This window comes from Benincasa hispida, chromosome 7 (assembly GCF_009727055.1).
Source record: "Benincasa hispida cultivar B227 chromosome 7, ASM972705v1, whole genome shotgun sequence".
Taxonomy (NCBI): domain Eukaryota; kingdom Viridiplantae; phylum Streptophyta; class Magnoliopsida; order Cucurbitales; family Cucurbitaceae; genus Benincasa; species Benincasa hispida.
Window position 1 is genome coordinate 50,944,191 of NC_052355.1, and position 22,538 is coordinate 50,966,728.

At 33.6% G+C, this 22,538-nt stretch overlaps 2 protein-coding genes across 2 annotated transcripts; one reads left to right on the forward strand and one right to left on the reverse strand.

Annotated features, from left to right (window-relative positions):
- Positions 1-2,186: 2,186 nt before the first annotated feature.
- LOC120081858 (AAA-ATPase At3g50940-like) lies at positions 2,187-5,970 on the forward strand. The gene is made up of 3 exons (XM_039037032.1): positions 2,187-2,951; positions 3,439-3,926; positions 5,308-5,970. Exons 1-3 carry the CDS (start codon positions 2,444-2,446, stop codon positions 5,788-5,790), a joined length of 1,479 nt encoding a protein of 492 aa, XP_038892960.1. The 5' UTR covers positions 2,187-2,443; the 3' UTR covers positions 5,791-5,970.
- A 1,726-nt stretch (positions 5,971-7,696) lies between these two features.
- Positions 7,697-13,107, reverse strand: LOC120081599 (U-box domain-containing protein 45-like). The gene is made up of 6 exons (XM_039036628.1): positions 12,835-13,107; positions 12,267-12,374; positions 10,967-11,152; positions 10,694-10,801; positions 9,117-10,294; positions 7,697-8,717 (listed from the first exon to the last, which is right to left on the reverse strand). The coding sequence occupies exons 2-6, from the start codon at positions 12,315-12,317 to the stop codon at positions 7,937-7,939; spliced, it is 2,304 nt and encodes a 767-aa protein (XP_038892556.1). The 5' UTR covers positions 12,318-12,374; positions 12,835-13,107; the 3' UTR covers positions 7,697-7,936.
- Between the last annotated feature and the right edge of the window lie 9,431 nt (positions 13,108-22,538).

Sequence of the window (22,538 nt, forward strand, 5' to 3'; positions counted from 1 at the left end):
GGCGATCGTTTAGTTTTTTGTTATGCGATCGTTTAGTTATTTGTTATGTGATCTTTTAGTTATTTGTTATATGATCGTTTAGTTTTTATTATGGGATCATTTAGTTTTTATTATGCAATCATTAGTTGTTTTAACGATTGTTTACTTATTGTGGTAATGTATACGTTTGTTACAGGTTGCTAAGATGGTTGTCCATGCTGAGAAATATTTCCCTATTACAGTTTTTTGTCAAGTCCACAAAACTGCGTTGGTTATTAGGAATAAGTTGACAGAAGAGTAGACGAGAATGTTTAGGACAACGAGCTTTGGTCCACTGTTAGACGTAGATCTTGTATTTAATAGGCAACCTTTTCACTATTTTCTGTTGAGGGAGGTAACGAATGTGAATCCAAACGTTATATCATTCAACATACTAGGGAATAAGGTAACATTCTCTTGAGATGATTTTAATTTGATAACTGGGTTGTGGATAACCAAGAAAATAGTAGAAAGAGAAACAAGTGGTGAGAGACTACTACAACTCATTCTTAGACCGAAGGACCCCAATGATAAGGATAGTGTTGGGGTTGATGCTCAAAATCTCGCAGGGTTCTATAGCTTGTAATTGTATTGTTAAAACATTTTATTTATGTAATAAAATATATGATGTTTTATTTCAAAAATTAATTGCATTAACCACAAACCAATAAACCAAGATCCAAGGTGATCTTGTAGCTTAAACATGTATGTAGAGATATACGGGTGGATCATGTTTAAGTGATAACCTAAATGGTTTGTAGTAGATGGATAAGGCTAGATACCTTATCCTGGTGACACTACGAGTATGACCCGTTTTGTAGATGTTACAATTGTTGTAAAGTGCTACAAATGATATGATCTTGATCATTCATGTGGAGATATGTGAACGGGGATATTCTATACAAAGGAGTTTGTATAAGACTGGACCACGAAATGACTAGTCTCATTATATAACATCGTTCATAATAGAGACTTACATTTCACTAAGATGACCATAGATGACATGACCTAAATTTTGAGTGAGTTGTGAACTTCTACCTATGAAGGCGGTTCTTTGATTTGTATGGATAAGAATGGTCAGATCGTCGACTCAACAAGCCTACCAATTTGGGGATTCGTCTGATTGAGGAGCTGGGAACACAGCTACACAAGAAGGAATTCACTCCTTCCCCAACATCGGGGTAAGTAGATAAATTACTCTCTTAAGGGCTGATTCTGGGGCTTGAACAATGTGACACGACACTCTCTCCTGGCTCGAAAAGGGTTTGATCATAATTGGACTATGATTTATTGTTCCTTGGAGGGATCAGTGGTACTTAAAAAGTTAGATGTAATAACAGAGGTAAAATAGTAATTTTGGCTAGTCGTATTTACGAGCAATTTGTGAAGGGTCATCATACTGTCGACTGGTTATATCAAATGGACACAAAAATATATCTGTAGTGTGAAGAATGCAACTGTCGGTCTTTAGTGGAGTGTCTGACAGTTAACGGATGGTGAACAATTTAATTAAAGAAGTTTAATTAATTATTCATGTACTGTTGAAGCTTCAAGCTACAAGTCCATGAGGTCCCCTCTGTAACTCAATGTGAATTAATGAGAATCAATTTTTGGGTTAATTTGAATGGTTCAAATTAACTAAGAAAATTAATTATATGTGATATAATTAATTTAATGTGATTATATATGATATAATTACTATAATGTATTTGATACATTATAATATAAAGTTTATTTAAGAGGAAATAAAAATTTGAATATAATTCAAATATTAATTATATGAATTTGATTCATATAATTAAATTTAATATAAATGAGATTTATATTAAATATCAACTATGTGTTATATTCGATATAACATATAGTTTAATATATATTATATGATAAGGTAGTTATAATATAAATATATATTAAATTGATTTATGAAAATAAATAAATAAAATTTATTTTATTTTAGAAATCATTTTAGGTAGGAGTTGTAACTTTTTTTCCTCCTATTTTCTCTCTAAGTGTGCTAGTGGGGCAGGGGAGATGTGGTTCTTCTTCTTCCAAGTGTGGTTTCACAAAATCATGTTGAGCAATCTTCCATTTGTGTCAAACTTTTTTGTTATTTAATCTAAAGTTGTAGCTAATAAAAAAGAAGTGCTTTGGACACTTGCAGGAGAAGTCTAAGTGTTCTTACAATTACAACCTTACCTCGCCATTTGACTATGTCAAGTCAACCCGTCTCTTCGTCAAATCCCCAACGCTTCTCAGAGAAGTTTAATAACGTTCTCCCAAAACCCAAAACCCAAAACGCCGTCGTTTCATTACTTCAAACCAAACCAAACCAAAGCCAAGCTGCAGCTTCCACCGCAAGCAAATCCCATCTCCTTCACCATATAAAACCCAAGCCCTGATTCCCCACCAAAATCCAAAAACAAAAATGCCGTTTCTAGCGAACATGCCATCGACAACCTCTGTTTTTTCAGCTTACACTTCCTTCGCCGCTTCAACAATGATCGCTCGAACAATGATCTCCGAAACCCACTCAATCATCTCCCAATTCATTCCTCAAAAACTCCGCGACCAAATCTCCTCCAAATTCAGCGCCATTTTTGGTTCAATCTCCTCTCAGATCGTTCTCATTGTCGAAGAAAACAACGGAATCGCCATTAACGAGCTTTTCAGAGCATCCGAAACTTACCTCTCTACAAAAATCTCTCAATCTCTCAAGCATCTCAAGGCTTCCAAGGCTCCAGGCGAGACCAATTTAACGTTCAAAATGAACAAAGGCGACGTACTTATCGACGTATTCGAAACAATTGAAATCGCTTGGGAATTGATTTCCACTGAAAAACAGAGTACTTATTTCGACTTCGATATCGCTACTCAAACATCCGAAACAATTGAAAAACGGCATTACCAAATCAGCTTCGACAAGAAGCACAAAGGTTAGTACATCCAAATATTATCTATGGACGTGTTCGATTTTATTTTGAAATGTTTAATTTTGAAAATGCTGTTTTTAATTTATACAAAAATAAAAAATAAAAAATATTAAATTATTAAAATATTCAAAATTTATCTATCACACATATTTAATAACTAGAATTTCATAAAACTAAATTCTTACTATAAAATAACTATATTATCTATAACAAACTTTATAAAAAAATATTTTTAAAAGAAAAACATAAAAAATTTATAAATTCATCCCTTCTAATATATATATATTTAATTTGAATTGAGTTGAGTCAATTTTAAATATTTTTTATTCAATTCATGATCCAACCAAAAAAATCAATCCAATCCAATCTTATGATTTGTGTTAGGTAGTGCGGATTATTAGGGTCATTTGAACACCATGAAAAATACTGCAATTAGATTAAAAAAAACATTAATAACATATAAATAACATTTTGATATCCTGATTATCAGATCTGGTGATGAAGATTTACCTTGAGTACATTCTAGACAGAGCAAAAGCCATAGAGGAAGAAAACAGAGTGGTGAAGCTTTATGCATTAATGGGAGGATATGCGATTGGGGATTCGATTGTTTTGCAGAACAGTTGTAGTTTTGAGAATTTGGCTATGGATTTGAAGAAGAAGAAGGAATTGATGGATGATTTGGATAGATTTATGAGGAGAAGGGATTTTTATAAGAGAATTGGGAAAGCTTGGAAAAGAGGGTATCTTCTTTATGGGCCACCGGGAACGGGGAAATCGAGCTTGGTTGCGGCCATGGCGGATTATCTCAAGTTTAATATTTATGATTTGGAGCTTACCAGTGTTCAGACTAACTCGGCGCTTAGGACGATGCTGTTGTCTACTGCCGATAGGTCCATTTTTGTTATTGAGGATATTGATTGCAGCGCTGAGCTTCACGATCGTACAAATGGCGGACGTGACGGCGGTGACAGCCAGGTGACCCAATTTGTTTCACCCCAAAATTGGAAACAACATTTACTTGATTATGATAATAAAATTAGGTTGAATTTTACGAATCTTAAATTTAATCTTTTAGACTTAGTTTTTATTAATATTTATTAAATAATAATAATAATTTTCTTCCCGACAATAAAATAGTGGATATGTTTTTAAAATTTATAATAAAATGTCATAGATTACAAAAAGTTTTTCAAAATCAATAATAAACTAACATTATTTTATTGCAAGTACATAGTATATATATTAGAATTGAATAAACTTCAAAATATAGAGATCAAAATGGTACTTTAACTATAAAATTAAGTTAAATCATAAGTTCTAATATTTCAACAAAAAAAAAATAATAATAAGTTTCTAGATTTTCTTATCCACTTTCTAAAATGAAAGTCAAATTTTAGAAGCCAAAGACTAATTTAGATACCATTTGATTTTTTTTTTTTGTATTTTCTTTAAGATTAAGGTGTTATTTAGTAACCATTCATTTTGGATTTGTGAAAATTAACCGCATAAGTTATAAACATCAATTTTATCCATTGATTTATATGATTTGTTGTTTAAATTTTAAGAATAATTTCAAAATCAAACCCAAATTGAAATTATATCCATTGGTTTATATATATATATATAGTTTTTAAAAGTTAATTTTTATTTTTAAAAATTAGCTAACATTTCAAAGGTTTATATAAGAAATATGAGAATTTGAGAAAACAAACACATTTTTCAAAAATTAGAAATAAAAAAGAAAATTGTTACCAAAGAAAACCTAAATCTTTTTTTTTGCTATCTTCTACTAATGTTTTTAAAAAACAAGTCAAATTTTAAAAATTTAAAAAGATATAGTTTACAAATCATTGTTTTTGTTTATAGAATCAGACTCGAAATTCAATTTTTTTCTTTAAAAAAATGTGAAAAATTTATATATATATATATATGAAAACGTAAATTACAAAAGTGTTTTTTCAACGTTAATTATGAAAAAAATAAACATACAAATAAAAAATATAAAATATAGAAACTAAAAAAAACATTGTTATGTAGCAAAATGAATTTTGAAAACTCTGTTCGCTCATTCATTTTTTGTTATTGATTTTTTAAAATTAAGTCTATTTTCTCTGCATTTCTTATCATAATTTATATATTTTTTAAAGGTAAGAGTTGAGTTCTTAATCAAATTCAAATTTTAAAAAAAAAAAGTTTTCAAAATTTAACTTAATTTTTTAAAATATCGATAACGAGTTGATAATAAAGGTGAGATGAGTATTTGTATGTTCATTTTCAAAAATAAAAAAAGCAAAAACGAAATGATTACCAAATGAGATATACTTTTTAAATTTTATGTTTTTGTGTGTAAATGCAGTTGACTTTGTCTGGAGTATTAAACGTCATAGATGGGTTATGGTCAAGTTGTGGCGATGCAAGAATAATAGTTTTCACAACAAACCATAAGGAAAAATTAGATCCCGCATTGTTAAGACCAGGACGCATGGATATGCACGTGCACATGACTTATTTGACTCCTTCTGGATTTGAAATTCTAGCCTCTAACTATTTGCAAATCAATCACCATCAACGTTTCAAAGAAATCCAAGACCTTATAATGGAGGTGGAGGTCACGCCTGCAGAAATTGCAGAGGAGCTCATGAAAAGCGACGATGCTGATGTGGCACTTGAATCTGTCGTTGAATTCGTCAATGGGAAGAAGAAGAAGAAAATGGAAAAAGAGTGTAATTCTGACCCGATTGAAAATGTTGATGGTCAGATCTCCCGAGATATTGAGAAAGAAGGTCTAAAGTTGAAAAAGAGAAATAAAAGAAGGCGAAATAGATGGAGTCGATCCTAAGTCATGAATCAATGTTCGTATTATTATTAGTTAATTAGGATAATATAAGTTTTATAGTTATTGAATTACGTTCATGTTGGGTATAAATATTTTCATATGAAATTATTCAAAATGTGTGTCTGCAGTAGTACACTATAGCACTAGCACAAGGTATTAATAAGATATAATGATTTGAAAGTTTGAAGGAAAAATACCTCGTTTTGATTATATCATGCTTTAATTTGGCCTCTATGATATCAAACTTTTCAATTTGGTTGTAGTACTTTCATTTCGACGTCTACTAGTTATCTCTATATCATATATAGATATAGAATTGTTATGTAAAATAAAATCCAATATCTAATAATATAAGATACAACTGGATTTAAAATTAAAACAATTTCATAGCCAAATAAGGAAAATCTACCTCTAACATTTTTCCATACAAATTTTTATTTCAAAATGATTGAAAAAGCTTCTGATACAATCTTAAAAGTGTTATAAATAAGACAAGTACCTAATTAAATTTATGGTAATATTATGCATATTAGTTCATTGATTAAAATAATAATAATAATACATCCGCCTTTGTTGATTTTGCTCCTTTGGTTTCAATCTATGGACCCAATTAGTTAGAAAATTACTTTGTTGTGCTTGATAACCATTTGATATTTTTTTTAAAAAAATATAGCTTATAAGCATTCCTTCCACTTTAGAGTTATATATTTTTTCTCTCTCTTTTAATCAGCTTTACCATAAAAGAACCTAGTGGAGTTCAAAGGACCCATGGGAGAAGCCTAGTGAAACTTAGATGACTCATGGGAAGCCTAGTGGAGCTTAGAAAAACCTAAGAAGAACCTAAAGTGAGCTCAGAGAACCAATGAGGAAGCCTAAATGAACTCAGAGGACCCATGAAGAGAGTTTAGACCATAGAAAGAGCCATGAGGAAAGTGTAGACTATGAAAAGAGCCTAGAGTGAGCTTAGAGAACCCATGAGAGATTTTTGTAAGACCTCATATAACCCATGGGAGACCTTAGAGTAATTGAATTTGAAACTATCCAAATTCTCAACGGACGAGCTATAAAGGAGAATGGGTGGTGCACTTAACCATCTGTTATAGTGATGATGTAACTACCCAACAGGTATTACCTTAGCAGGCTAAAAAATTTAAGAAAAATTATGAGTCCAAACCTCGATTACATATTACCATCCTATATAAACGAACAAGTCATTAGTCGACGGTACGCCTAAAATCTCAAACAATTTTCTATTCTCGAGTTACTCACAAATCTGAGACTGACTTGAGTGTCAGAATGTGTGAACTTGACACCACACAATTGTTCATTTTCTTTGTCTTCCAGTAAAACAAATTCACGATTGATCTATTTTTTGACATCCACCCCGTCAATCAACAAAACAATATTTTTTTTAAAAAAAGAAATACATGAAATAGATGGGAATTGGAAATGGGAAGAGCGGAAAACAGAAATTGGAAGCGCAATTAACTAGTTTATTGAGGACCAATTAGATTCAAAACCCAATTCCATTTGATTTTGAGTCAAATCACATCTTCATTGAAAGAAAAATATATATATATATATGAATTCCATTTCTTCATTGAAAGAAGGAAATTATATGAAGTCCATTTCTAATCAAGATACAAAAATTTTTAAAACTAAATGAAGTATGAAATTTTATTGATGTAATTATCTGAAATTTTAAAAGGTATTTTGGTCCAAAAGATCAATTTTTTAGATTTTTTTTCGTTTTCTACATAGTAGATGAATATTTTATTCTTTAGATAATAAAACGGTGTTAATTAACTAGTTCACTTAAATAATAGTTGAATTAATACCACTTAAAGCAATTAAATTTAAATAAATTATTTTCTACAGAGAATGATTACTTTAACCCACTCAAATTAAATTAAAATCTGCTATAGAATAGCAACAGAAGTGGTAAGTAAACTAAGAAATGGAATCTGTTCTACATAAACATGTTCTACTCAAACAATAGAGAAAATGATAAGAAATCATTAATTACAGAAACCTGTACATTGCTAGTCCTATTAGAAAAGAAAAGCTAACCGAGAAAACCAAACTAAGAGTGGGACAAAAAAGAAATATACATACATATGATACAGCAGAATTTACAAGGATGATGAGCTCAACATTGGTACAGTGAAAATCGTTTGCTCTTCGAAAAAAAGCTTAGCGCTTTCCCCATCTTTTTCTTCGACACTGATTTGCATAATGGCTTCGAATCTGGAGCAGCCATGGCTTTGTCGCTGTCTCCATCTCGTTGTTGAATGATATCAGTATCTTTTTGCCTCTGCTCCCTAAACAACATCAGAAGTTTTTGAGCTTTTACTTTCCCTCTTGAAGTTCCATTTACCGTAATCGCAACCAATCCTGGAATCACTCCTTCCTGTAAGACCATTTGACTGCATTTTTCACTCCCTCTACACAAAATCAACAAACATGATACAGCTTGCTCCTGCTCGGCACGTTCGCCAGCATCCACGATTGCTGCCAACCCACTGATGAGCTCTGGGGCTGAAGTTATTTCTTCTATTCCCAACTGGCTTGAAGCTATGTTCATTAAGATAGCTAAGGAAGTCTCTGTCCACATGCTGTCGCTAGGAGCTGCGAGAAAGGATTGGAGTCCATTGACAATACCAGCGGAAAGAAGAACGGGAATGATGGAGGGCGTGGTTGAAAGGTTATAAAGGGTATGAAGTGCATCGAGCTTGGTTTGGGATTCACCATTACAAGTAAGCAGCTGGATCAGGAAAGGAACGGCTGTACTCGAACTAATGATAGGTTTGGCATCTTCGAGGCAGGAAAGATTCAAATAAAGGGCTGTTGCAGGTCCATGTAAATTGGATTTCAAAATCATGTTCTCCAACAACGAGATTACACCTGCCGCTATCATCATTTCCCTGTTTCTGAAGAAATTCACAAATCACAACTGTCATTGGGCTGTTTAAGAGAGAGAAAAGGAGAGAGGGCCAGGGGTTCAACCAGCATCCAATCATCCAATAGATTCTACCAATTTTATATCCCAAATGACTAAACTTGAAATGAAAATCACGTGTGTATATATATATATATATAATCAGACTCCATCATTAGAAGCGAGAAATATGAGATGATAATAATTGATATGCATGATGCAAGTCACAAGCAATTCAGTGACATGTGATTCCACCATGATTTCCCCGGCACAAACATGAAATATGCAGACAATTATTCAGATAAGATGTTAGATCGGGCACTATTCAGTCTACCTCATAGCTGAAATCTACTTTCATTTTCAAACGTAGGCTTAGATAAACAGTACAGACCTGTTGTTGTTGACAGAAAGATTGAAGAGAGCCATGGCTCCAGTTTCCTGAGCATCAGCATTTTCTTCAATAAGAGCTAAAGTTAGGAAGTCCATAAGTGCTTCAGCAAAGCCATTGGCTCCCATCAAAATTCGAGCTTCATCATCATCCTTCAATGAAAGTCTTATCTGCTCCACAACCTTACATTTTTTTCTCAAGTCTCCCTCTTCAGTCAATACTGCCATAAAATTTACACAACTCTCCAGCGTAATAAAATCAGATGACTCCTCCATGTATGTATTATCATCTGCGTCATTTTCTTCAGCAACCTTAATTGTTCCACTTTCCTCCAAAGGAACTACCTTAACTTCCTTCAACGTGTGAGAGCCAACATTGTCCACAGATCTTGATTTACCAGACTCAGAATCAGACAATGCAAGCCTCCAATAATTCAGATCAAGTGACTTTGGTGGACCATCCAGGATAGGAACTCCGTTATGTTCACACCAATTAGCAATGAGACCCTTGACAGAGTAATTAGGTGTCAGAGACAGGTGGGAAAGCCTCTGTTGAGTCTTCGGGCAGGTTTTATGACCATCACTGAACCACTTCTCTATACAGATCCTTTCATATGTTTGCCCAGAATCAATTATGACAGGGTCATACATAAGCTGCAATGATATTGGACACCTTAATTCCTCAGGTGGAAGAGGCATCTGCCCTGATATCCTGTAGTTTGGCTTGAAATTAAAAGAACTAAGCTTCGAAAGCTGGTGTTCAAAGACTTGACCATTTGCTGCAAGTCCATTGTCCTCAAGAGAACATCGAACAGTAGGAGAACAAGGAGTTGACCCACTCTGTGAGTCGGTGTCATCTGCCAACTCACTTCTAAATAACTTAGAATACTTCCTCATCAGATGCAAAAGGTAAGCTACAATTGATTCCTTTCGCTTGTCTTCTTCTAAGCGTGCTCGTTCTACAATTCTCTTAAGAGCTCTCCTCTCTGTCAGGGCTGCTTTGGAGGAGGTAATTCCAAGTTTTGTGGCAGCCTGGTGAAAATGCTCCAGCTCATTGTGGCCATTGGAATCATCAAATTTTCTTTCTTGCAGGAGTAATGCAATGATATCATCACCAACTTGTTTCTCGAGCGGATCAAGTAAGAAAACAGTGTCCTTGAGTTCGTTCACTATCTGCTGAATCTGGAAAAAGTATCATTTACATAAGCAATTGAGATGATACTGTACATTTGAAGTCAAACAAAACAAAACACTAGATACACAGTTATGAACATGCTAAAAGCCATCTCTAAGCCTATGAGGCTTTTTTAGCATATTCCAAATTCAAGTGATTGAAGTGTCCAAGATTCTATACGTGATTGAGTTCATTATGTGATCGAATAAGTGAAGAATAAATAATTAATCGAGATTAAGTTGCTTTGAAAATCAAAATCATGAAATTTCACTCTGCTGCTTCCAAACTCTGCCCAATGAAAATGGATATGAACAGCATTCTAATCATGTCAGGAGACAGGTCCAGTTAAAAACTTAAAAGCATGACAAGAGAAAGGAAAAGAAGAATTAAAACAGAGCAATTTTCACCTGAAATCCAATTGATTGTGAGACAATATCTTCAACGCATATAAGACTAACTTCAAGAGAACATCTTGCCTTTTCAAATTTGGCTAGAACAGCATCTCCAGTTATAGCCTGCCATACAAATGCAAACCCATAAGCATGACATTCGTAGTGCCTTTTAGAAAAAGAAAAAGGAAGTAGAGCATATTAGTTTCATACGTTGGTTGGCTAATCCTCGTGATTTAACCTAAAGTTGTAGAAGATAATTTTGGAAAAATGATAATTGTTAGGTCATACCAAGTAAAGTTTACTGGATTCTGAGCAATGCCGAAGAGTATTCTTAGCCTTCTCAAGAGCTACATGTAATGAACATAAAGCCTGGATACCAGTTTTGCTTCTAGGTCGTGCTGCTTCCAAGGAAGGGAAAATTGACATAACTTGGCCATAAATTGCAGCGAGTTTCTTGTACATTTCTCCGTGCAACTGCAAAATGTGGAAATAAATAATTCTTACCAAGGAAAGATAATATGCATCCAGTAAAAACAGATATCTCTATACTAAAGTAGTTTGACCGCTTGTAAACTCCTTTAAATGGTGGTAACATTCACCATAAACGTATTACAACTAAAGAATTTAATTTATTAACTACTAACATTTACAAGGAAACTTTACTCCACACATATCCCAGCACCCCTAGTCACAGCCAAGCATACCAACAAAGTAAGACTTCCATCAAGATCCGACACTGTAAATTGATATAACTGCTCTTCCTTTACATCAATTTTAGAAAGCAGCGCCAATTACTTCAGTCAAGCCATTAAAAATTATGTATACAGTTTGATTTCTAAAAAAAAAAGAATTTTGAGCAAACAAAGTGTTTCATTAGTAAGTTGAAAACTTTTCTGTATTAAATGAAAATAGTTACTTTCTACAACAGATAGATGCAGCTACAAGCCTGCAGTTCATAATTTTTTTTTTTTTGGATATCTGTGAGTGTTCGGGCCAGCTTACATGCATCTTGACTAATCTCATAGGACAACTCGTCCGACCCTACAATATTTGGACATAAAGGAAACTTGTAGGATACTAAATCCTAGGTAAGTGGTCACCATGGATTGAACCCATGACCTCTTAATCCTATCAAGGAGATGTTGCCTTATTTATCATTAAGGCCAACCTATGATGGTTCCTACAGTTCATAACTTCTATGAGTTGAACAAAGAAACAAGTGATAGGAGGTCTTCATATAATAGTTTTCGAAGAAGAAAACTATAGATTGATATAACCTCTGTGAGTTGAAAAATAGTTACTTTCTACGACAGGTAGATGCGGCTACAAGCCTACAGTTCATAACTTCTGTGAGTTGAACAAAGAAACAAGTGATAGGAGGTCTTCTTGGAACTAATATGCAGAGCAAACTTATCAACGTTCTTTTTCTTTCTTTTCTTATTTATTTATTTATTTTAATAATATACCTGGTAATATATGGATGTACCAAAAGAAAACAGGCTAAAAGCACCAGAAAGCTAGTTACAATGTCATCAATACTCATTCGCAACCATATGAGAAGAAACAGAAAATATATTTCAGCTCATACCTTGGCATCACCGGCAGCAAAAAATATTTCTTCAACCTCGGGAACATCCATAATTTTATGTTCATCAACGAAAATCTATGTCATCCGAGTTGCCAAAAAGATAAGACTCTGAATAAAAAGGCAAAAAAAGAAAAGGCAGTTGAAACTTCAATTACCAATACAAATATTCAAAATTAAAATATATCCTTAAATGTCCATTAAAGAGTTTTTCAAGGCAAACAAATTAAATCTAGAAATTTCCAATTCAAACTTCAGTCGTTGAATATACTCATTATTCCTCAACTAAAACCAATTAATCATATTACTCCCACTTAGATATTGACCGTCTATTCGTATTCCCATTAAATCTCAAGCATTCGAATTGCGTCCAATTTCGTCCCTGAAAACAACACTCTAACCATAAATCCGAGCGGAAATAAACCGAAAAAAAAAAAAAAAAACCCCCGTTGCAGGAACTTCCCTTCCAATTTCATAAAGAATCGAGAAACGAAAACAAAACTGGATAGCTCAATCAACAGAAAACGAGCGAATCAGTAGCAATGATAAGAGATTTGGGATTGGAAATTACCAGAAGAGAAGAAGGGCAGGAGGAATCGACCAAGGAGGCTTCATAAAAAAGCAATAGAGAAAGTGAGAAGAATCGAAGAGAAGCTTAAACGCTGCTGAATCATCTGTAGACATTCATCTCATTGCAGTTGATGCATCAAATCGGAGAGTGAAATTCTCGAAAGAGAGATTTATTCGAAAGCGCAATATCAACTCAATATTTTCTTTCTTTGTCAGATTTGAGAGGCGAGAGCTGGGCGTGAGTGGCAAGTGACTATTATGGTCATCGAAATTGGTTTTTTAATTTTTAAATTCCAATTTGTTTATTAGCAGGATTTAATAAATAAAGGGTTTTATTTTATGTTATTTCCTCTTTTACCCTTTTGGATGTGGCTGCCTGTGTCTGTTGGTATTGGGGATGATTCGGTAATATTCTTTAAAAAATCGCGTCGATCGGGTCTCGGATCTATGAGATTTAAAAATTAATCTAAAAAAAAAACATTTTTTTATTTTGTATAATTATAGTTGGTAAATAAATTATTGAAAAAATGATATTTATTTCCAATAGTAAAATTATTGAAAATATTTTCAAACATAATAAAATGTCATTAATAATAGATAAATACTTATGTCTATAAGCAACAAACAATGATATTTTAAAAACAACACATTGTAAAAAAAAAAAATACTCTTTATCCCTAGATTTTGGATCTAGTTTACATTTGGTCCCTACATTTCAAAATCTTGCACATTTATCTCTAGGTTCAAAATGTTACAACTTTATCCTTATACGTGAATATGGTTTCAATTTGGTCTCAAGATTTCAAATTTTACACTTTTAACATTGATTTTATACCCCTAAACTTTGAAGTTGTATTAATAAGAACTGTATCAATTTAAACCCTGAACTTTGGAGGTTATACCAATTCAAACCATGACATTTGGGAATTGTATCAATTTAAATCCCAAACTAATCATTTTATCAATTTAAATCCTGAACATTCATAAGTATATCCAAATAAAATATAACAGAAGATTTAAGTTAATACAATTATGAAAATTCAGAATTTAAATGGATACATTTATAAAATTTTAGGGTTTAAATTGATACAATTATTAATTTAGGGTTTAAATTGATACAATTATTAATTTAGGATTTAAATTAATACAACTTTGGAAGTTCAGAATTTAAATTGATATAATTATTAGTTTAAGGTTTAAATTAATACAACATCCAAATTTTAAAAATTAAAAAGTATAAGTTGATATTTGCCGTTGATTTTTCATTAAATTTTATGATTTGTTTTAAAAGAACTTCATTAGACAGCCAAAGCTAACCAATACCAATACTCTCTTCAATAATAGTAGAGGAGATCCACTACCACAGTGTCTAAAATTTAAAAGGAATCATCTCCTAAATGGGAAGAATACTACTGATCAAAACACATAAAAGAATTAAAGCAAGAGCAGTACACCACTCTAGCAAAATATTTATAAGAAATGATATGTAAATATCTTTTCAAAAATTTAAAGTGAAATTGTTAACTGATTTTAACTGATAACAAAAAAAAAAAAAATTGAAAAAAATCCAACAATAAGTAATTGACTAATTTAAGATTTTTTGAAAATACGTGACTAAAATTGAGAAAATTTAGTGTTAACAAAAATTGAATAAAAGTATGATATTTTAATCTTATTTTTTATATAGTTTTTATGATTATGGAGTTGGAGATTTGAACTTTTAACTATAGATATATCTTAATTAGTGACGGATCTAGAAATTTTATTGACAGAGGTTTTATATTCGAAAGGTTGTTAAGGAAGGAAAATCTAAAAAAATAAATCTGAGTGACTGCAAAACAGAAGCAAATGAACACCAGTATAATGTCTAGCAACATATACTCTGACGCTCAAATCAGCCTTCTGCTTTTGAGTAACTAGACAATAGAAAAATAGTTGGGTATTTAGGCATACCTTCGATCAAGAACTTTGGTCGCTTATATAGAATGATAAAGTGTAACGGTCACTCGAGCTCATAATTGCCTTCTTAAATTATTGGAATCATCGAGTTAATTTGATGGGTGGTTACACCATTATTACTGCAATGGATGCACCACTCAAATCTCAACATCTACTTCATGGCCTATCTATTATGAATATGGACAACTTCGACTTTAATCACTCAACCGAACTCTCCCTAGGCCCCTCTAAGCTTAGGCTTCTCTAAGCTCTCTTAGGTTGCCATAAACTTAGTGTAACAATCCAAGTTTATGAGGGGAACATGAATGAATCGAGATCAATCTGAGTGAGAGGGATCATGAGGACATGAAAGTATATTTAAGAAAGACCTAAAAGAATTGAAAGATACTACCTATACTAACAAGGTGCACATTCCTTTTCGGTGGCTCAATCATTGGAACTCCAAAGTTAATTTTGTTTAGGCGACCTCTTAGAAATTTTCCTAAAATGCATGTGAGTTAAGACAAAACATGCTGAAAGGACCAACTTTCATTTTTAGAAGCATTCAAGACAAGTAAGGATGACGTAGCTAGGTTGCAAAGGATGCAAGGGAATGTCGGAGCCATTAGGTTCCAAATCACGGTCCGAATTCTAGGCCTGGAACATTACATTTAGGCTTCTCATGCCTAAGCTTCCTTTTACTCTCCTAAGTTCTCTTAGGATCCTCTGAGCTTTCTTAGGCACCCCATGTCTAGGCCTTCTTTAGATTCTCCCAAGCTCATCATATCTAGGCTCTTCTAAACTCTTTAGACGTAGGCTTCTCATGCCTAAACTTCCTTAGACTCTCCTAGGTTCCTCTAAGCTCACTTTATAAGTCTCACTGAGTTTTCCTAGGTTGCTCTAAGTTTAGGCTCCTCATGTCTAAGCTTCCTTAGACTTTCCTAGGCTCCACTAAGCTCACTGCATGGGTCCTACCGAACTCTTTCTAAGCTCTCTTAGGCTTCCTCATGGATCCTCTTGAGCTCTATTCTGAGATCCCCGCTGAGCTTTCTCTAAGTTCTCTTAGACTCTTCATAGGTCCTCTTGAGCTCTACTAAACTTACCTCACGAGTCCCATTGACACTACTACAAAAACAATGTTTCTTGATGTTTTTTAAAACGTGTCAAGTGTCACTTGACGTTTTAAAAAAATCAAAGAATACAGTGTCAAGAATGTTGATATTCTATTTTTTTCTCATATGGAAAACAAAAAATAAGGGGTTTAATATAATTATTATACTTGATATTTAAAATGAAGTACAAACGTATCAAGCTTGACATTTTAAAAATGTCAAGTTTAAGCTAGAGTGAAAAAATCCAAAAAAATCGCAAAGCTCCGCTTTTCTTCATTTTCCTTAACGTTTTCTTATCAAAATACATGCTACTTGACATTTTTTTTCATAAAAACTTCAAGTGATAAAAATTGGAAATGTCAAGAAATGTGTTTTTCTTGTAGTGTGAGCTCTCTCTTAGGCTCTCTCATGGGTTCTTCCGAGCTTTCTCCTAAGTTCCTCTAAGCTCCACCAAGCTTACTTTACGGGCTCCATTGAGCTCTCTTTAAGCTCTATTAGATTATCTCATGGGTCTTTTTGAGCCCTCTAGGTTCTCTAGCTCACCTCATGGGTCCTATTGAACAGGTTAAATTTACCACAACAGTTTTTAAAAATAAATATGATTTTTAATTATTTTCATTAATATTTTATTATATAAATGTCGATACTTAAATGACTTCATTAAAATTATTTTTTCTTTCTAAAAATATAATAAAATTTAAAAAAATCTTTTCAAATTATGTATTATTATTATTATTTTATATTCAATCATTCAATTTCAAACTATCATTCTAAGGATTGTTTTTAACATTTTTCAACGGAAGACACCATGTTTTTAAACAAAATGACACCAAGTTTCATGGTGAACAATCAGAAGTGTGCCTTGCTTTCATTAAAATTTGAAACTAGTCAAATTGAGAATAAATTTTTCACATGGCTCGTAGGGCCAATTTGTGCTAAACTTAAAAGGTTCAACTTAAAATGTACTATTTACTATTTAGTTTAACCGTTTCTTGTACTATTTTTCCCTAAAAAAGGAACAAAATAAATAACCTACTTCTTTAATTCTTTCCCCCAAATAAAACATTTTCAAAGGAGGCAAGCAAATTTAAAAATATATATAAAGTATTCATCAATTAGTTGTAACTTTTTTATGGGATTTTTTTTAGTCCTTGAGTTTTTAGAAATAGGTGTGATTGGTCCTTGAAATTTAAATTTGGCCATTTTAATCCTTCAATTTTAGAAAATAGGTTTAAAAGGTCCTTATTCCCATTTCACACCTTAATTAAACTATTTAATTACTATTTTGGATACTTACTTGGAATTTTAAAATTTTAAAAAAAATTAAAAATATTTTCCCTCTCTCTCCTCCCCTCCCTCCACCATCGACGACTTCATAAAAAAAACCCTTAAACATTGCACTATTGCACCAAACCCACATTTGCCCTTAAGTTTAGTGGTCACAGGCACGTACTTCAGTACTAACATCTACTAGGTTCTTGAACATTGCACTAGTTCATCTCCTACCACATCCTGTCTCGTTGTCAACCCTAACACCAAGTAGTGGATATACCACGGAGCATAAATCTCCACCTAACAAATTGGTTCTCCTCTAATTTCAATGACTTGGAAGGTGATTGAAAATATTTTATTTTTTATTTTTAAAGTCAGAGAGGAAAGGGAGCAAATCTTGATTTGGATAATTTGGAGGAGAGAAAAGAAGGATACCAACAAATAGGTTTTTTTAGTGGATTTTTTTGAGCTGAGGAAACTATACTCAAAGAGTCTAACCAAACAGTAATTTAGGAAATTGTCAGAAATAACATTTTTAGGTTTTTAGCTTATAAAACTTGCATTTTTTAAAACTCGTAAAAATAGTTTTTCTCTGTCTACCTGGGATGAGATCGACCACGAGATTGTAGTTAAAAAAATCAATTTTTTTTTCAACTTATTAATTTTTTTGGACAATCTCGAGTAAAATAACATAGAGATTTTATATATTTAAGCTTTCTCAGTGAAATTTCGAGCATACTTAATACTGAAATTAATATATTTGAGCTTTTCTCCGTGGAATCTCGGGCAGGATTGACATCGAGATTTCATATATACCCCAAATTTTTTTCACAAAATTTCATCGTCCACAAAATTTAAAAATGTTGAATCAATTTGGAAAATCTATTTTGATAATTGGAAGACCCATTTGGAATTTTAGAAATTCATATAATTGTGAAACATAAATGTTGGGTGAAAATTTAACTTTAAAAAATAAAAAGGAACCAACCTTTGGTTGGAGAATCCCACATTGGAAAATTTTGATTTAGAAGCCTATCTTATGTACTTCAATCTTGAGTTTTGGGTTTGGGCCCTAAAGGGTACCCATGTTTTGGAGGGAGTGAGGAGATAGACCAATATGGGTTCGGTGGACGTCCCACATGCGTGTAGCTAATTTTAAAACTGAAAAAGAAACAAAAGAAAAGTCCGACTTTTTCGCTCCCTACCATTCCACGTTGAAGACTTATAAAAGGTGTGGGTTTTAGTAGTTCGAAAACATGAATTCTTTCATTCATTCCATTCGAATGTTCTCTTTTCTCTCCTAACTCTTCCATTTTCGTGTTTCGAGCAGTGGGTTAGAAAGGGTGTGTGTTCCGGTCGGTAACGGTGCATTTTTTATCGGGTTTCTTTGGCTATTTTATCTTGGGGACCACGTGACAATTTTCAGACCTGCTTGCACACTTGGGCAAAGTCACGAAACGTCTTAAAGAGAGCGAGCTCCACGACTTAGTCTATAACGAGTTTCTGTTTTGCAGGTTTTTGTTTTTTGCTTGATCGTTGTGCCTTGACCGTTTGCTGTTCATCGTTCTAAGGGTCTTGCCGTTTCCAACAATTTTAGGATGGTTCTCGCCACATCATCAATGACCCTCACTAGCAACAATGACGTTATGATATCTAACCTCAACCGTCTATTCCGGTTCGAAGGAGCGAACTTCAAATGGTAGAAGAAAAATATGCTATTCTTTCTCACCGTCAAGAAAGTTGCCAAAACTTGTACTAAAGATAAGCTGATCGTCCCTTTAGAAGAACTAACTGGACAACAGATAAAAGAAGCTGTTGACTGAGAGGAGAAAGACTTTCTTTGTAAGAATTTTATTTTAAATGGGTTGACTGATGATCTGTATGACTACTACAGTATAATGAAGACAACGAAGGAGGCCTAAGATGCCCTGAAAAAGAAGTACGACACCGAAGAGGCCAGGTCGAAGAAATATGTTGTTAGTCGTTATCTCAAGTTCCAGATAAAGTATGACAAATCCGTGGAGGCCTAATCCTATGAACTCTAGAAGATAGCCCACGAGATAATTACTGAAAAGGTATGTCTCTAGACGAACAATTCCAAGTTGTTGTTATTATTGATAAATTGCCCCCTTTGTGGAAGGACTTTAAGAACACTTTGAGACATAAGACCAAAGAGTTCTCCTTGGAGAGTCTTATCACCCAACTAAGGATCAAAAAGGAATCTTGGAAGCATGACCAGAGGGAGGAGGTGAATGCAGTACCTGGGAAACCTACCTCTGCCATGGTAAAACTTGACAAAAAATCTAAAGGGACAAAGAGGAAAGGTCAGAACCGTGGCTCCAGCAACCAGAACCAACAGAAAAAATAGAAGCCTCCTTCAGGAGAAACGGTACAGTTCCTCTGCTTTAATTGTAATAAACCTAGACACATGGCAAGTAACTGTAGGAACATGCGTCGTCTTGCTGGTCAGGCGAACCCGACAGAAGAATCGTTAGTCGCCATGATCACAAAAGTAAATGTGATCGGTGGTTATGAAGGGTGGTGGATACACTGGCGCTACGTGCCATGTCTGTCACGACCTTAGTCTATTTAAAACTTATACTAAAACTAAGGATAAGAATATTCTGTTGGGAGATCACCACTCCACGAAAGTTGCTGGAACTGGCGAGGTGGATCTGAAGTTTACCTCTGGGAAGACCCTCACGTTGAAGAACGTCCTGCACACTCCGGAGATAAGAAAGAATTTAATTTCAGGTTATCTCCTCAATAAAGCTGGTTTACTCAAACTATAGTGACAGACCTATATACCTTTACTAAAAATAATGTATTTGTAGGGAAATGGTATGCAACTAAGGGAATGTTCAAATTAAATTTAGACCTCAATAAAATGAAATCTTCTGTGTATATGCTGCGTTCTATGAACTGTCATGTGAATAAGAATTTAATTAGTAACATGATTAGGCTGGAAATGATGCCTAAGTTATCCACAAATAATGATGATAAATACGAGTATTGTAGTTAGGCTAAAATTACTAAAACTTCGCATAAATCTGTACTTAGGAATTCTGAGCCTCTAGATTTGATTCATTCTGATGTATGTGAATTTGATGGCATCTTGACTAGGAACAGTAAAAAATATTTCATTACCTTTATTGATGACTGCTCTGATTTTACTTTTGTATACTTGCTGAAAAACAAAAGTGACGGGTTTGATGCCTTCAAACTTTTTGTTTCTAAAATAGAGAATCAATTTAATACGTAGTAATAGGGGAAACCGAGTACGACTCGGATAGTTTTAATGAGTTCTTTAACTCACATGGAATAATACACGAAAAGATCACACCTTATTCTCCTGAAATGAACTGAACAGAGGAAAGGAAAAATAGAACTTTAGCTGAGCTAGTAGTTGCTATTTTACTTAGTTCAGGAGCCGCAGGAAAAATAGAACTTTAGTTGAGCTAGTAGTTCCTATTTTACTTAGTTCAGGAGCTGCATCTATTGGTGGGGTGAAATCACCCTTACCGTATGTTATGTCCTAAATAGAATCCCAAAGTCTAAAAACAAAACTTCACCTTACGAAATTCTCAAGAATAAGAAACCAAACTTGTCCTACTTTAGAACATAGGGCTGTCTAGCCTTTGTGAGGATTCCAGACCCAAAAAGGAGAAAGTTGGCTAGTAGAGCTTATGAGTGTGTCTTTATAGGTTATGCTTTAAATATAACGCCTATAGGTTCTATGATCTAGTGAACCAAGTGATCATTGAGTCAAATGATGCCGACTTCTTTGAAGATAGATTTCCTTTTAAATCAAGGAATAGTGGGGGCTTTGGATCAAGTGGTCTAACCCCAGTTAGAAATCCTAACCATAAAAAGGAAACCGACCCAAAACCTAGAAGAAGTAAAAGAGCTAGAATCGCCAAAGATTTCAAAAATGACTTCCTGCCTACAATGTAGAAGAAGACCCTAAATATCTGAGAGCTGTTCTGTCCTCAGTAGATGCCAACCTATGGCAAGAAGCCATAAATGATGAGATGGACTCACTTGAGTCAAATAGAACTTGGCACTTAGTAGATCTACCCCTAGGCTGTAAGACAATAGGGTGCAAATGGATCTTAAGGAGGAAACTTAGATATGATGGGATTGTCGACAAATTTAAAGCTAGGTTAGTAGCAAAGGGTTTTAGACAAAGAGAAAATGTAGATTTCTTTGACACCTTCTCCTTTGTCACTAGAATTACCTCAATCCATGTTCTGTTCTCCCTCGCTACCCTTTATAACCTCGTAGTACATCAGATGGATGTAAATACCACTTTCCTAAATGGTGAACTTAAAGAAGAGATTTACATGGAACAACCTGAGGGTTTTGTAGTCCATGGTCAAGAAAATAAGGTGTGTAAATTAGACAAATCTCTCTATGGACTAAAACAAGCTCCTAAGCAATAGCATGAAAAATTTGACGACCTTATCCTACCTAAAGGTTTTAAGGTTAATGAAAGTGACAAATGCATCTACCATAAGTTTGATAATGATCTTTGCACTATCTTGTGTCTATATGTAGATGATTTATTGATCTTTGGGTCAAACTTGCATGTCATAAATGATGTGAAATCAATATTGAGTGCAAACTTTGACATGAAAGACTTAGGAGAAGCTAGTGTAATATTGGGCATAAAAGTGAATAGGTCTGAAAAGGGAATTTCTTTGGATCAATCTCACTATATAGAACAGATTCTAAAGAAATATAATTACTTTGATTGTAAACTAGTCTGTACTTCTTATGACCCTAGTGTCAAGTTGTTCAAGAACACTGGTGATAGTGTTAATCAATTGAGTATGCGAGCATCATAGGCAGTCTTAGATACTACTGCTGACTGCATTAGGCCTAACATAGCTTATGTTGTAGGATTACTTTGCAAGTTTACAAGCAGACCTAGTAAAGAGCATTGGAATGCTATAGAAACAGTAATGAAATACTTGAAGAAAACCCAAAACCTAGGATTACATTATCAAAAATTTCTCGTTGTCTTGGAAGGGTTCAACAATGCTGACTGGAACTCTCTTTTGGATGATTCAAAGGCTACAAATGACTATATCTTTAATATAGCAGGCGGAGCTGTCTCTTGGAAGTCCAAGAAACAGACTATTTTAGCCCAATCTACAATGGAGTTAGAAATGATAGCATTAGCGACAACTAGTGAAGAAGCAAGTTGGCTTAAAAGTCTACTATCAGAGATTCCTTTATGGAAAAAGTCGGTACCAGCCATATTGATCCATTGCAATAGTACTGCAACAATTGCAAAAGTTTGAATCGTTACTATAACGTAAAGAGATGAAAAATACGACGTAAGCACAGTACCATTAGAGAGTTTCTCACTACTGGTGCA

Coding starts and splice junctions, on each gene's coding strand:
- LOC120081858 (XM_039037032.1), top strand. CDS start 2,444: ATGCCGTTTCTAGCGAACATGCCATCGACAACCTCTGTTTTTTCAGCT. Junction 2,952..3,438: donor CTTCGACAAGAAGCACAAAG/GTTAGTACATCC, acceptor CCTGATTATCAG/ATCTGGTGATGAAGATTTAC. Junction 3,927..5,307: donor GTGACGGCGGTGACAGCCAG/GTGACCCAATTT, acceptor GTGTAAATGCAG/TTGACTTTGTCTGGAGTATT.
- LOC120081599 (XM_039036628.1), bottom strand. CDS start 12,317: ATGGATGTTCCCGAGGTTGAAGAAATATTTTTTGCTGCCGGTGATGCC. Junction 11,153..12,266: donor TTGCTGCCGGTGATGCCAAG/GTATGAGCTGAA, acceptor CACATTTTGCAG/TTGCACGGAGAAATGTACAA. Junction 10,295..10,693: donor CACAATCAATTGGATTTCAG/GTGAAAATTGCT, acceptor TACTTTTTCCAG/ATTCAGCAGATAGTGAACGA.